The sequence below is a fragment of the Takifugu flavidus genome, chromosome 9 (assembly GCF_003711565.1).
Source record: "Takifugu flavidus isolate HTHZ2018 chromosome 9, ASM371156v2, whole genome shotgun sequence".
Classification (NCBI taxonomy): domain Eukaryota; kingdom Metazoa; phylum Chordata; class Actinopteri; order Tetraodontiformes; family Tetraodontidae; genus Takifugu; species Takifugu flavidus.
In genome coordinates this window covers 5872445-5887045 of record NC_079528.1, presented here as the reverse complement: position 1 = coordinate 5887045, position 14601 = coordinate 5872445, and the positions used below count along the sequence as shown (strand labels likewise).

Below are 14601 nucleotides of genomic sequence, written 5' to 3'. Positions count from 1 at the left end.
GACATTTGCACCTGGATCTGACCAGCAGCGTCTGGCGTCGGTTAACCGGGTCACATGACACTACTATATGAACCTGAGAGCAGCTGTCGCCTGATAAATAAGCAATAATTCTAATATTAATGTCACGTCAGAGCTGCTGCGTCCAAATCAATCCTGTTAAATCTCAACCTTTTTACTACTTTGCTGGTGCTTTGTCTTTTTTTCTCCTGCCGAGTAGTCGTAAAACATAATTCCCGGTGTTATTATGATTGATTGCTGCCTGTGAGTGTCGGCGCTGCTGTAAAATGAGTCCAATTTGAAATGAAATACCTCCAACTGGTTATTTTAACACGAGTTCTCAGTGTGGTTGCATTTATTGCTGAATAGATGTGTTGCGTCATGAACCAGTTGAAAGATGAAATTATCCGCTAATTATGCACTGATGATGGAAATTAGCCAGGATATATCAACGCATTTTTCCTGTTGGGTGTTTACTAAAGTGGTTACAAACACAGTGTGTGTGTGTGTGTGTGAGAGAGAGAGAGACCTCTTGGTGGGTCAATGTCCCTGTTAACCATTCTGCAGGTTGCCATGGACACCTCGGGGTGGGCTTCGGATCCAATTTAAAATCCAGAGCACTTTATAATTAGTGCTGCGTTCAGGGACAGACAGACGCGGGTGGACTGCATTTGTTTTTAGCTTTATTAAAATTGTGCTGGCAGAACTTCATGTGGTGAAGAGCTTTAAACTGGAAAATCCTGTCCAGAAACAGACACAGAAGCCGCCACCCAGTCGAATCTCCCAGTCAGGGCGATGCGGGTTAAGACACAGCTGAGAATCTTAAAGTAGAACACGGATTTCACTCTACGATGTGCAACAGCCACAGTCAAAGGTCCTCAATCCACAACACTGATTCCATTTTCACATTTGCCGTGAATTAGGCGTGAATCGATAAGTCTCAGGCTGATTGACACGGTAACAAGGTTACATCTGGTGTCGCGGGTCCAGTGATAAAAACGTCCAGTTTAACCAAGTCCAAAGCTTTAATCTAAATATTCATCAAAAGTGGACATCTTACTGTACAATACAAATACAAACTGTTTCCGTTGTGCATCATTTGTGAAGAAACATCATGTCAACTTTAAATAAAACAAAACATCAGTGAGTTTAGTAATATATTTGACCACCAGGGGGCGACAACGACGTCCGACCCGCTGTAAAAAGGTTCCGTGTGCTTTTAAATACTTTTGAATGTTGCATGATAGACCCAAAAACTCAAAGCAGCAGAGACTTTCTTCTTTCTTAGTTTTTACACTCCCCCACGGTGCTGCCAAAAGCACCAGATCCACAAACCAGATATATAAAACCTTCACCTCTAAGTCACATTTGAGTTCATCTTCTCTCGATTTAAGGTCAGGGGATCCTTTTGTGCACGAGCAAACTCAACACAGCACCCCAGTGACCACCTGTGGAATATGAATCAATACTAAACTAACCACAAAGTCAGACTGTAGCATGAGATTAAACTGTTGAGGATTCTCAACGGTATTAATGGCACAATCGGGACAGACGCTGGTTTCCGTTATCTTCCGACTGTTAACTTGATTCAACCTGTAAAAATGATGTTTTGGATGAAAGCGTGAATAAGCCTGTGTGCTTAATTCTCTGTGCAGCCATCACACATTTACCTCTGGACCCTAAAAAAGTGGCACCAAACAGCTTTACTCAGACCTTCTGTCAGTCTAAGAGGCCAAAACGCAGGAAATTGAAAAGGATCTGAAACTTTTAGAGTGTGCTTTCTCTTTTTTGGTCACAAAAGCTAAACGTGTGAAGCGACTGGATGAACTCTGGAAGACCTTTAGCAGGAGGGACATTCTGCAGAACTGCATCTGTTAATCTCTTAGCACCTAAAATACAGTGAGAGAAAACAAGACCCGGATGAGAACAAATGCTGCGCAATCAATATTTCTACAGTAAATAAATAGAAAATCTTCAGGCGGCATCTGTTGATACTCTACAGTGCTTGGTGACACCAGTCGTAGCTTCTTACAAAAAAAAAAAACCTGTATAAAAACGGCGTCTGAGCCTCACAACTGGCACTTTTTCTCTACAATTCTGGATTAAAAACGACCTTAAATGCTCGGCGAGGGTGATCGGATGGCGTCCGACGGATGAGAACTGCGGCGTCTCTTAACCCAATAACAGAAATGCTTTGAAGAGGAACGGCTGTATCTTACAAATCAAGCCAAGGAGGTTTTCATCTTCTCGTGGAGGAGCCCGACCCCCCCAGAGGAGGGTTAATACGGCCCCACTTGCCGCAGCTGATGCAGCCGCTATTCGTGAGCTCGGCGTTCCAAAAACCTCCCGCGATGACGACGAGCGTCTCCCGTGCCCCTCGAGCCACTGCGGTTTCTTTTCCAGTGCAACGGCGTCCTGGAGAATCAGGACCCGACTAACAGAGACGACCCGCTCCGCCTGCTGGACAGATTCTCTGCCGAGCTTCATCTCAGCGAGTCTCTGGGAAACTGCACAGCCGACGCTGCGGGGAGCCCGGGGTTATAGCGGCTTGTCGATCACCGCCACGCCTGCCGGGGGGAGAAGAATCAGAGTGAGCGGGGGGGGGGAGGGGGAGCGCGTCGCCGTCGGGGAGGCGCCCGGACTTACCGGCGTAGCTGCGCCCGTTGCTCATGTTTGTAGGAATGAGGCTCCACTTGTCTGCGGCTGGGTTGTAGAACTCCACAGACGACAGGTTGCAGGAGCCGTCGTCTCCGCCGATCACGTACAGCAGCCCGTTAATGGCGCACACGCCTTGAGGAGAAGCACAGCGGCGAGTTCAGAGGAGGACGGCTCTAAACGCCGCCGGGTGTCGTGGCGTCCGTCTGACCTGCGTTTCTGCGGCACATGTTCATGTCACAGACCAGTCTCCACGTGTTGGTCTGGGCGTCGTACACCTCGACGCTCTTCCTCACCAGTGGTCCGTCGTGCCCGCCCGCGGCGTACAGCTGGCCGCCCAGCACGCCGACTCCTGCATGGAGAAGACGACAGCGTTGTACTACGGAAGGGGCAGAGAGAGTAACACGGGGAACAGGTGTTTTTGGAATGAATTTGGTGAAAACAAACCCTTTTTCCATGAGCATTTTTAATCGATGTAGAAGTTTGACAACTTGGCCCATTTTTACTTTTGCAATACAATAAATGTCCACCGGGCGGCGCTGTTCCGTTGCTAAATTCAGTAAAACCTTAAATCCTAAATTACCTCTTAATGAGTTCATACTCTGGTTAGTTAGCAGATTAACCACATTCCACAAGATGGATTTCAAATGATGTTCCTGGTAGAAACAGGCCATTAAAACGTATTTAATAATCAATCATATTAAGAGGCAGAACGAGTCCCAGTTAGTTATATCAAAGGGATTCAAATACTAAAATGAGGTCTGACAGTTATAAAGTGCAGAATAAGGTGTACCTGCGCCACTGCGCCGCGTACTCATGTCTGCTACGTAGCACCACTGGTTAGCGGCGGGGTCGTATACTTCCACTGAACTGAGGCACTGACGAGACGCTCCGTCGTAGCCTCCCACCGCGTACAATTTACCTGCAGACACGTTGGCTTCAATCAGCCAAACCCGTTACACGGAACCCTAAAAACGAGTCTCCGGTGCTTCCGTCTCACCTTCGACCACCCCGACGCCCACGCTGCTGCGCCTGGTGTTCATGGAGGCCACATACAGCCACTCGTTGGTCTTGTAGTTGTAGACTTCGACCGTCGAAAGACCTAAAAACAGAGACGCAGACGTGAATCGGGGAAAATAAACTGTTCTATATGTGGACTCATGGCGTGTCTGTACCTATGCTTCCGTTAAAGCCGCCCACAGCGTACAGCAGCTCAGCCAGCACAGCGGCGCCCAGCGTGCTGCGCCTCTCCTGCATGCTCGCCACCGAGCTCCACTGGTCTCTCCCTCCGTCATACACGTCGACCGTTCGCTCCCGCAGAGAACTGTTGAAGCCCCCGACCGCGTACACGCGGCCCGCCACCGACACCACGCCTGGACACAAGAGTCGACACGAAGGGTGACCTGACGGGAATCTCCTCTGGGCTCATCAAAGCACGCCTGATCGGATCAGAGGTGCGGAGACTCCGGCGCGGGTCGACCTGCTCGACATCGTCGCGAGGGCAGGTCCGCCACTTGGTACCACCGGTCCTCCTGGAAGTCGTAGCACTCCACGCTGCGGATCGCCTTCGGCGCCTGTCCGCCCACCACGACCATCACCTGCACACGTGCACAGTCACCGGTGACAAATTACACGCGGAGCGGCGTTGCGCAACGGCGCGCTCGAGCGGGTTCGGGTACTTTGGGGATGCTGATCGGGGTCCGCGGTCGAGTCCGGTCCGTCTTGATGAGGTGGCGCTGGTCCGCCGGCAGCAGGTGATACTTTAACGCTTCGATGAGGAAGTCTTTGCAGGTGTTGTTGTTCTTTATCAAAGCCTCTTCTTCCACAATCTGAAGACATTTTAAAGCCCAATAAATTCCAGGGACCGTGATTAAAAACACGCGTGGCTGTTCGTGGTGGGACCGGAACTTTACCTGGACCAGGTAATCCCTGGAGAGTAGCGGAAGTCTGACGTGCTCCATCAGTCTGGGCATGTGCTCCAGACGGGTTGGTTTGTCGTGCTTGATCCAGGCTACCATAGCCTCGAACACCTGAGACACAGAGGAGCGGCAGCGACCCTGAGTGTGACCCTTTAACCTCGGCACCCAAACCCAGCCCCAACAACCCCTCAGGTACAGAATAAACCGACGGGATCATGCAAATCAGGATGTTCTTTTCAACATTGATCGCTAGCGCCTCATCCCAGCAGGGCCGCAGTAAAACCGCCGACAGACCTTTGTTCCGTTAATGGGAATTCATTGATTTACACATTCACTCAACTGTCTCCCGCCAGCCTGCAGCGCCGCGGCTCTCAGACGGGTCTGAGCGGCCCTCCGGTCGAGGACAAAGGACCAGCAACCCCAGAAGAAAAGGGGGAGGATGACTACTATTGTGGGATGGCGCTCCTCGAGGAGCTGACCTGGAAACAGCTCTACTTCCTCCACTTCCAGTTTTACGCCAGCCTGATCTCTCATCTGTTAAAAACCCTTAAATAAACGCTGGTGGTGAAGTCAGACTGGCTGCAGGCTGGTTACACACATCCTTCCGAGCGGCTACTGGCAGGCTGTGTCTCCAGATGGCTCAACAGCTGCAGGGGTGAACGCGCACAAAGAGCGGGTCGCTCTGAATGAGCCGAGGGCGCCGGCGGCCGAGCTGACGGCACAATGACGCACAGACGCTGCGTCCCAACACCTCCCGTTCCCCCGCTGACCTTCTCCTCCGTGGAAACGGTGAGTTTGTCACTGGAGATGAGGCTGCACACTTGCTGCAGAGTCAGACCCAGAAACTCCTCTCCCTGCACCACCTCAGTGAAATGCTGCTCTAGAAAAAGAAACCAAAGAAGAAGAAGATACAGGACATTTAAGAATAATAAGACTCAATCTGTGGCGCCAACATGGAGACTCTTACCGGCGAAGGCGTGGGCTTGGCTGAGAAGCTGCGTGCATGTGTGCAGGTCGGCGAAGGCTCTGATGCCCAAACAGTTGGTGGGGTGAAGCTGAGCCTGCAGGAACTCGCAGCAGACCTGACGGACGTCCACCAACTGGAGGAGGCTGGCGGCTGGCAGCAGGACCTGCGCCCACGAGACACCAAACGCGTCACGTCCCTCCCACGGCCGCGAGCGCGAGGACGACGTGTCGCCACTGCGTCACTGATTTAGCGTCGGTGCTGGAGGAGGCGTTCAGCAAAGCTGGAAAATCTTCAGTCGGTCCACAAATCTGACGCAGAATCTTCCATCTCACTCCATCCGCTGGCCAGTAACGTGGTTTTTATCCACTTCTTTTCAACACTGGCACATCTCCAGTTTCACTACCCTATTGTTTCCTGCTACTGGTCGTTCCACATTTAATGGACTGACCTAAACGTCCTGTGTTGACCCACTGACTGTGTAGGCAGCTGGATATCTGTCTTGTAGTGGAATTCTATGGTGTCAGACTACCTTAATACAGACTCAAAAAAAAACAAGGCATTTCTAACCATCGTATGAAGCAGAAGCATCTCTCTACTTTATATATATACTGTAGTAATCATGAGGGCAAAATGAATAATACATTAAAACCATTAATAGGAAGGACAATACTGAAGTGACAGCACACTGAGTCACGACTGTGTGCTGTTGCAGATCCATGAAGCCTTCAACAGGAACCGTGCGTTTACAGAAACGCAACTGCGACATGAAGATTTAGCAGCCGGGGCAAACGCACACATGCGTAATGGTTAAAACACGCTGGACACTCGTGAGGTCCAACATGGAGGCATGTTGCTCACAGTGGGAGGACCTGCTTCCTCTCTCCATGCACGTTTCCTGCACTAATAATCAGAGGAAGTCTCCCGGCAACCGCTGCATTTACTGAAATCCATGCAGCAACACACACACACACACACACACCAGTATAATTACAACCACTGGCAGCTCTTACAGCTCCTGAAACTCACATCTGCCCCTCTCATGTGTCACTTGGATACACCCTGAAATACAAAACTTACATTTCACTTAGTTACATTCAAATCTCTTAAAAGTGACACAACCTCGATGGGCAGACATTCCTGATTCCAAGAGCAACTCTTCCACCAACCGGTCTCATTAAACGTTGCAATTGTAGCAGTTATGATGCATCTTTGGCTAGTTTTACTGGAACGGGTGAAAAGAATTCTGCTTCTCCTCTTCCCCTACCTGGACGTTGTCCTCTGTGACCTCTATCTCTGCTGTGTAGATGTAGTCGACCAGTTTTCTCAGGGTCTGTCCGTCCACCTCTCTGATCTCCACCTGAGGAGCCGTGCTCTCGCTCATGTTACCTAAAAGGAACCGTTCAACACAAGAGATGGACAGACATCCACGAGGTGTGTCGGTGGAGGCTCTCAGTCATGGCCTGCTTACCTGTGAACATGGCACAGAAGTAGGGGCTGCAGGACGCCAAGACCACCCTGTGGGCTGGTACTTCAACGCTTCCTGCCACCAGCTGGACATCACACAGTATCTGTTTACTGAAACATGAGGCGAGACTAAAAGACGATCTGATATAGACCCTCATTTAGGTGAATTTCCTGTAGTTTCTCAGCATGCTATTTGTATACGGTCACAGGAACGCACCTCCTCAGGTCATTCATCAGCTGGAAAGCCTTCCTCATGTGCGTATGGTTGAAAGTGGGCATCCTTCCATTCACGGTGTCCTCCTCGGCATCCGTGGAACAGTTCGGATGTGGCATGGCCGGTGTGGCCACCAGGCTGGTAAGACAGGAGAGGCAATGTCTGGATTGTGGGGGGGGATACGGCACAGTTACCTTATCTGTTCTGCTGAAAGGGACAGGAGACGCAAATGTGGCTACACATCATTATAGCCCAGATTCAATTTGGTGGTCTTCATTGTGAGAGGATTGTTGCTGTTCCCTCCGACACAGACCTACATTATTTCACATCGCCAAATCAAACTGTACATTTGCTCAAAGCTTTCTAAACAACTACGAGTGAGGTGGGAGGTAAAAAGTGCAGATTAGGCCCACTCGCCTTGTCAAAACTGTTTAAAGTAATTTAACCCAAAGTAGTGTTTGTTATGAGTTTTCTATGCGTCCCCTTCACATCCCGGCTAGCGCGTAGCAATGCTAATCAGTTACCATCAACTCCTACGAGGCGTGTGGAAACGACCACCAGCTTCTAAAAGGAATCAATTTTGACCAATTCTAAATTCAATTAGCCGGCCGACCGCCATGGGGACGCCGCAACGGTTTGCAAATGGCCACAACGCTCGGAGTTTGTTTAGCATCATAGCTGCATCAGATGGGTAGCAAGCGATGCTAACCCAGCCACCGGGGCTAGGAAGCTAGAGTTTGGGCTTTAGCACACAAACTTCGCGTCCGTCATGACTTCGCAGCCTCGATCACGCGGAGTTAAAAGTAATCGGCGAGCACTAAGAACGCCGTAAAGAGCGGATTTGAATGAATCCCCGCAGCTCGTTTAACTCACCCCAACGACACACCGTCCATCCTCGCGGATTTGGAGCGCACCTCCGTAGGCGTGAGCGCCGCACATAGATTGTGCATTGTTCAGATGAATCACTCGGATTTTTTAAACACGGCGGTGGACCGAGCGTCATGTTGTGAATTCAGTACAGTTTAACCATGGAAGGATTTCCCTCAACAACATAATATATTAAGCAGGCAAATGTTTGCCGTGACGTGCAATAATGGTGCAGTTTTCAATTAAATGCTCGTTGACGTATAAATTACGCAATTGTGGCAGCAAAGGCTTCTAAGCTTCAGTGGGAATTGTACAGGTTATTTCTTTAAATCCTGTATTTGGCATGTATGAAGGTAAGAAGGATCGAATGCCGACGAGAGGACTTTTGATTCTCAGAGCCTCCACGTCAAGAATGCACGAAGCAATGTCGTGTTTGCAAAAGCAGCCGAAGTGAGACATCACTTTGCAGCTCCTCTCCTCGCTATTCCCGAAAGCGCCAAGTTCCACTTTCTGTCCCCAAAATTGTCATTTATAGCGGAATTCCTGGGAAATTTGATGAAATAACACAAAATGACATGATGAATGTCTTATGAAGTCACCCCTTACTCAAATGGTACTTGCAGATAATTTGGCCAAACAGGCTTTAAATTGTTAAATAACGGGCCTTTGACTAAAAATGTGGTGTATAAGGACCCCCCCCTAAAAAAAAAAAATGTATGCAAGACGCAGCCGGGGAGGGGGTAGGAAAGGGATAATCTAAAGAGGGTGAGATAAAAGAGCTGTCAAAGCATTAAAAAAAAAAACTTTAATAAAAGCAGAACATAGGGATAGACATCGATTCTTTTTTTTTTTTAAGTTTTAATGTTAAAAAAAATGGGACAAGTGTGACCGGCAGCGTGCGACAAGTCACAAAACACATACCAAGTCACGTGTGTTTAAGATCAATAAACTCAAGCAATCAAGTTCCATGCTGCCCAACACTGCCATCAACATTACTTAAAACCCTGAGTTCATGATGCACAGCGGGCCAATGTGGCCGCTCTGCAATACAAAACAAACTCAAATTTTTCGGGTCGAGAAGCAGTGACTGACAATAATACAGTTTTACAAATGATTTTAAAGCAGTCTTTCCAAAACAAAAAAAAAAACAAAAAACAATTCAGTTATTCACCATCCTTTGTACACAGAGTGGAATATGAGCAGAGGGGATGCAGGTGGGCCCAGGACTGTCCGTTAGACTGACCCATCACCCCGACTGGGCTTGCGTAATGCGTGAAAATTCAAGTTCGTTATAATCAGAAATGTCCCAATGAACACATATATAAAAAGGGAGAGGAGCCTCTAGTAGCCGCCGCCGTACCCGCCGCCCCTGCCGTAACCTCCGCCGCCTCCTCTGTTGTAGGGCGCTCCGCTCCTGTATGCATAGTTGCCCCCTTTCATTGCGCCATAATTTGAATGCTGCTCTCCGTAGCCCTCCCCAAAGTCACCGTTGCTATAACCGCCCCCCATCTGGTTGTCATACTCGTTGTACCCCCCGTAGCCTCCGCCATATCCTCCACCGCCATTGTAACCCCCGCCATAGCCGTAGCCGCCTCCGTAATTGCCTCCATAGCCGCCGCCGTAGCCTCCGCCATAGCCTCCACCTCCTCTTCCACCGCCGCCGCCATACATCCCCCTTCCTCGACCTCTTCCTCCTCCGACGCCGGTGGACATCTCCTGCTTGGTCATGGCCTTCTTGGCCTCTACCTTGTTGCCGCTGATGGTGTGGTACCTGGTCAGCACCGCTTTGGTGGCGGAATCCGTGTCCACGAAGAAGACAAAGCCGAAGCCTCTCTTCTTACCCGTCAGCTTGTCTGAGATGATCTCGGCCTTCTCCACCGCACCGAACTGCGAGAAGTAGTCGGTCAGGTGCTGGGCCTCGATGTGGTCCTGGACGCCGCCGACGAAGATTTTCTTCACGTTCGCGAGGACCTCCGGGTTGTCGGCGTCTTGCCGCGCCACGGCCCTCTTCAGTTCCACGTTGTGGCCGTCGACTACATGTGGGCTAGCCGCCATTGCTGTGTCGGCCTCCTCTGGTGTCGAGTAGGTGATGAAGCCGAAGCAGCGGGAGCGTCCCAGCTGATTGTTCATGACGACGACGCAGTCGCTGAGCTGGCCATATTTCTCGAAATATTGGCGGAGGCCTTCGTCGTTGGTCTGAACGTTGAGTCCTCCGACAAAAAGCTTCGTCAACGCAGTCGACATGATGGCAATTTTCTCTAAGACGGCTTGCAACGAGCCTTTCTTCTTCAATGAAAAACTCTAGGGCGGGTCATTTGACTCGCTCGCTGGCCCAAGACGTAGGCGACGCTGATTGGTCCGCTTTCAAATAAATCGCCACGCCCACTGGCCGCCGAGCGAATCACGCCGCCGTTGCCTTCAGGTGGCGTAGGACAACACAGTATCCCACGCTCATAAACGAGGCCAACGTGGATTTCAAGGCATCTCGTTCGGTCATGGGGTTCCACACAAAAAAGGAGCAACAACGCTTTTAAAAAATATATATATATGACATCACACCGAATATACCGCTCCATGGAGCTGTTGGACCCAAAGCATAGAGAAACACAGTGAATAACACGCTGCACAACATTTTCGGCCTTCCAGAGAGATTTAGGCTGGGTTATTATAAAACAAGGCCAGCGCTTATGACAGAAAGCTACATATTGACATGATTTACTATTTCAACGTAAGTTACAAGATGCAATGCTTACATTTGGAGACAGAAATAACATTAACATTGACAGAAAATCCCAGCTTGAATCCAAAACCAAGTTGTGTGGTAGCACATGTTACGCTCCCCACTATGCTGGATATTTGAGTTTTATTTGATCACAAGTGCTTAATCGTTTCCCTTGTGGTGAACTCGAACAATGTTGAAATCGGGGGTTACTGTGCAACACCACGCTGCAAATATATCCCCGAAATGTTTGACAGTACAGAACAGTTTCAGATACTTGACCAGTCAAGAGAGGAAACGCAAGAACGCAGCTGCTTCAGGTGAAACCCAGCACTGGGTGATGCCCACAGGTGTCAAAAGAGTTTTTGCATTCACCCCTACCACTCGAACCAAGATGGCCTAACCGGTATCGGAGCCTCTATTCACAACTGCAACTGTTAAATCCGATGCAGAGTATAGTGAGAAGAACATTCTTCCATTTGTAGCATTTCCACTCCATTGCTGCCATCAGCTCACACCTCGGTCACGAGGGGGCACCGAGGAGGACGGCAAGCTTGGTTCAGGTACAACCAAACTCTTTACAGAGGAAAAACTTAACAGGCAACTGTGTATAAAGTATAATAATTTATTGTACAATTGTAGATACAGTAAACATCGCCTTGTTCCACTGGCTTCTCAGAAACCGTCAAGCACCATTACCCTATGAAAAGGTGAAGAGAACATTAAATTTACTGTCACTTCCTTCCGGGAGTTTGATATCCTGATGCGATAGAATAAGAAAAACAACATTAAAAGCCTCGTATATTTAGACGTAAATAAATAAACCCATCATCTCCATCCGGTCAGGAAAAAGGCCAGTGCCCATAATGGTAGCACACAATACAGACACAACTTTGCACCACACTCAATAAATTATTAAATAGAATTAATTAATAAATAGAATACATGTTCGTTCAGGATAAATATGGATTATAGTGTGGATTAACGTGAAAGCTTCCTGGGTAGACCGATGAACCATGTTTACAACACGAAACATCAGAATCGGGTCACACTGGGAAAACTTGCTCGGAAAGCGCTCAAGAATCCTGGCAGTGATTTGACTTCACCTGAGGGGGAGACAGCAAACCACTCTCTGGTCCCCCCACCGGCTTGGAGACACACCCCATCTTGTTGGGGGTGATGTTGCCCAGGTTACCGTAGCAACCTGGAGGAGATGGGGGGAAAAAAACAAGAATGAGAAACAGGAAAGAGAGAGTTTTCATCAAGTTACATACTTGAACCATCCATTAAAAGGTGGAACAATACCTGGGTCCCCTCCACCCACTTAAAAGTCCAATCAAGAAACCCACCTTTAACTCTTGTAAGATTAGCTACTGGACGCAATGAGCAAAGTTGGAGTGCTTTTAATATAAAAGTAAAATAAAACACGGCACACGTGTGCACCAACTCATGAAGATGGTCCATACAAGGTTAACCAACACAGAGTGAAGACATGTTGATTTACATACCTAGTTTGCTGGATGTGGATATCCTAAAGAGATATTTCAGACTCCTATCACAATCGACCCCAGGTAATCAACAGGGTCCTGATGTAGCCTAAAACAAACTGCTACGGCTATTATGGCTGGGATAGCCTACTGGAATACAAGTAAGAACACCTAAATGTAGGAATAATCAAAGATAAATTATCAGAGCCCTCATGTCCACATATGGCGGTGTATTTTATTTTTTTTAATGTTTAATAGATTCATAAAAATGAGCATTAGCTAAAATCAACAATTAAAACAATGCCTACATGCACCGGCTGTGTTCATAGACTACAACCGCTCTGAAACCGTTTCACCCACCTGAAAGTAAAGGAATAAACTGGGAAAGGTGCCATGTAACTAAGGTCAACGCTGTGACGTAACCTATGAAACCTGTGGATAAACTTGAGCAAGCCTGGTTAAATAAGTAAAATAACTAAGCTAAGTGGTATAAGGTTTTATTTAAAATGTACATACATAAGCATACCAAGTTTTAACAGTGGCTGTTCTTCAGACATTAAAGTATACAATGTACATTTGATAAAGCTACAGGTGATGGTAACTAACAATATGGAGGCTGTTTTACGTGGGGAGTTAAGATACATTTCCGGGGGGGGGTGTCAACAAAAATCGACTCTTCCGCCTTTTGCTGAACTGCCAAACAAACGTCACTGAACAGCTACGAAATTCAAAAAAAGCACAAAAAACATGCGTTTCCCATACAATGATTCAGGCTAAATTTACTCACAACATAACTGCTTAAAATGAGGAAAAAAATGGGATCCCAAAAAACAAAACCTTAATAAAGCGACTGCAAATCCTTTTCTTTAAAAAAAATAATATATTTTTTTGTGTGATCTAAACAGCTACGCGCCCTGGGCGACATAAAAAGGGACCAGTGGTGGTTTATTCTTCACTCTTTTGTGTCCTAGTGGAACGGCAACAAACGGCTGCTCGTTATCAGCTTTTCTAGGAAGTGACCTTCCTACCTTTTTGGGTTTGTGAACCGGGGGGAGGGGGGCCTCTGTACCGCTGCCGTGGCTGGGAGTCGCGGCACGACGCCCCTTTACTGAATTTAGGTCGAACGTCCGAATCCCGACTGGATGAGATCTGTGGCAGAGAGTGTGGGGGAGATGGGTCGTCGTCGTCCTTCCGGAGTATCAGTAACCACCCCCGTAGCCTCCCCTCGGGTAGCCGCCGCCGCCGCCACCGCCGCCTCCTCCCCGGGAGTAGGGCGCACCGCTCCTCTGGCCGAATGGCGTCTTCATGGGGCCGTAACCGGAGGAGTGCTGAGCGTAGCCGCTGCCGTAGTCGTTGTAGCCGTTTCCGCCTCCGTAACCACTCCCTTGGTCGCTGTAGCCGCCACCGTAGGGCCCACCGTACCCTCCTCCGTAGCCACCACAGTTGTAGCCTCCGCCATTTCCATAGTTGTAGTTTCCGCCGTAGTCTCTGTTGCCGTAGCCATTTTGATTCCCCCGCATGCCTCCTCGCCCCCTGCCCCTGGGCATCATCCCGCCTCGGCCCGCCGCCTGCAGCTCCTGTTTGGTCAGGGCTTTCTTCACCTCAACCTTGTGTCCGTTGATGGTGTGGAACTTGATCACGACCGACTTATCTGCGGAATCCTGGTCCACGAAGTAAACAAAGCCGAAGCCCCTCTTCTTCCCGGAATCCTTGTCAGAGATGACTTCAGCCTTCTCGATTTCACCGAACTGTGAAAAATGCTCCAACAAATGGTTGTCCTCCGTGTCGTCTTTTAGACCCCCGACGAAGATCTTCTTGACTTTGGCGAGCGCTTCGGGCTTGCCGGCGTCCTCTCTCGCCACCGCCCGCTTCACCTCCACCGGGTTGCCGTCGACTGTGTGCGGCCTGGCCGCCATTGCCGAGTCGGCCTCCTCCGGCGAGGAGTAAGTGACAAAGCCGAAGCACCGGGACCGCTGAACCTGCTTGTTGACGACGACGACGCAGTCGGTCAGCGTGCCGAACTGCTCGAAATGTTTGCGCAGACCATCGTCGTCGGTGTCCACGTTAAGTCCGCCGACAAAAAGCTTGCACAGTTGGTCGCTCATAATTATTTTTTTTTTTGTAAAATCACCAGAAGAACCGAACCGTTAGTCGGAGTTCTTAAAATGGCGGCTGCTGGGTGCGCGAGGCTCTTTTTATTTCCGCTGCGCTGTGACGTCACTTTAAACGCCAGGAGCGCATTTTCCTGCTGGGGCGTAAACAACATGAACACAGCAAATTGTCGCCAAGCGAGTTTGTTTTTTTTAATTATT

At 49.0% G+C, this 14601-nt stretch overlaps 3 protein-coding genes across 7 annotated transcripts; all 3 read right to left on the bottom strand.

Moving 5' to 3' along the window:
• Positions 1–663: 663 nt before the first annotated feature.
• On the bottom strand, positions 664–8229 carry klhl3 (kelch-like family member 3). Of its 3 annotated transcripts, none has more exons than XM_057043383.1 (15): positions 8090–8229; positions 7220–7378; positions 7007–7131; positions 6803–6924; positions 5539–5701; positions 5342–5451; positions 4566–4682; positions 4332–4481; positions 4133–4250; positions 3828–4025; positions 3653–3754; positions 3446–3574; positions 2864–3004; positions 2644–2787; positions 664–2564 (listed from the first exon to the last, which is right to left on the bottom strand). In XM_057043383.1, the coding sequence occupies exons 1-15, from the start codon at positions 8164–8166 to the stop codon at positions 2536–2538; spliced, it is 1884 nt and encodes a 627-aa protein (XP_056899363.1). In that variant the 5' UTR covers positions 8167–8229; the 3' UTR covers positions 664–2535. The 3 variants fall into 3 exon arrangements, with proteins under 3 accessions (XP_056899363.1, XP_056899364.1, XP_056899365.1); XM_057043384.1 differs by having other exon boundaries at positions 7007–7113; XM_057043385.1 differs by having other exon boundaries at positions 7007–7113; positions 7220–7354; positions 8090–8210.
• Positions 8230–8921: 692 nt separating this feature from the next.
• Positions 8922–10819, bottom strand: LOC130531394 (heterogeneous nuclear ribonucleoprotein A0-like). Its single transcript, XM_057043397.1, has one exon. It carries the CDS (start codon positions 10325–10327, stop codon positions 9425–9427), a length of 903 nt encoding a protein of 300 aa, XP_056899377.1. The 5' UTR covers positions 10328–10819; the 3' UTR covers positions 8922–9424.
• Positions 10820–11413: 594 nt separating this feature from the next.
• Positions 11414–14472, bottom strand: LOC130531392 (heterogeneous nuclear ribonucleoprotein A0-like). Of its 3 annotated transcripts, none has more exons than XM_057043395.1 (3): positions 12311–14472; positions 11909–12006; positions 11414–11502 (listed from the first exon to the last, which is right to left on the bottom strand). In XM_057043395.1, exon 1 carries the CDS (start codon positions 14392–14394, stop codon positions 13489–13491), a length of 906 nt encoding a protein of 301 aa, XP_056899375.1. In that variant the 5' UTR covers positions 14395–14472; the 3' UTR covers positions 11414–11502; positions 11909–12006; positions 12311–13488. The 3 variants fall into 3 exon arrangements, with proteins under 3 accessions (XP_056899375.1, XP_056899376.1, XP_056899374.1); XM_057043396.1 differs by having other exon boundaries at positions 13318–14472; XM_057043394.1 differs by having other exon boundaries at positions 11909–14472.
• Between the last annotated feature and the right edge of the window lie 129 nt (positions 14473–14601).

Coding starts and splice junctions, on each gene's coding strand:
- LOC130531394 (XM_057043397.1), bottom strand. CDS start 10,327: ATGTCGACTGCGTTGACGAAGCTTTTTGTCGGAGGACTCAACGTTCAG.
- klhl3 (XM_057043383.1), bottom strand. CDS start 8,166: ATGCACAATCTATGTGCGGCGCTCACGCCTACGGAGGTGCGCTCCAAA. Junction 4,683..5,341: donor CCGTTTCCACGGAGGAGAAG/GTCAGCGGGGGA, acceptor TCTGTGTCTCAG/GTGTTCGAGGCTATGGTAGC. Junction 2,565..2,643: donor CAACGGGCGCAGCTACGCCG/GTAAGTCCGGGC, acceptor TCCCCCCGGCAG/GCGTGGCGGTGATCGACAAG.
- LOC130531392 (XM_057043394.1), bottom strand. CDS start 14,394: ATGAGCGACCAACTGTGCAAGCTTTTTGTCGGCGGACTTAACGTGGAC.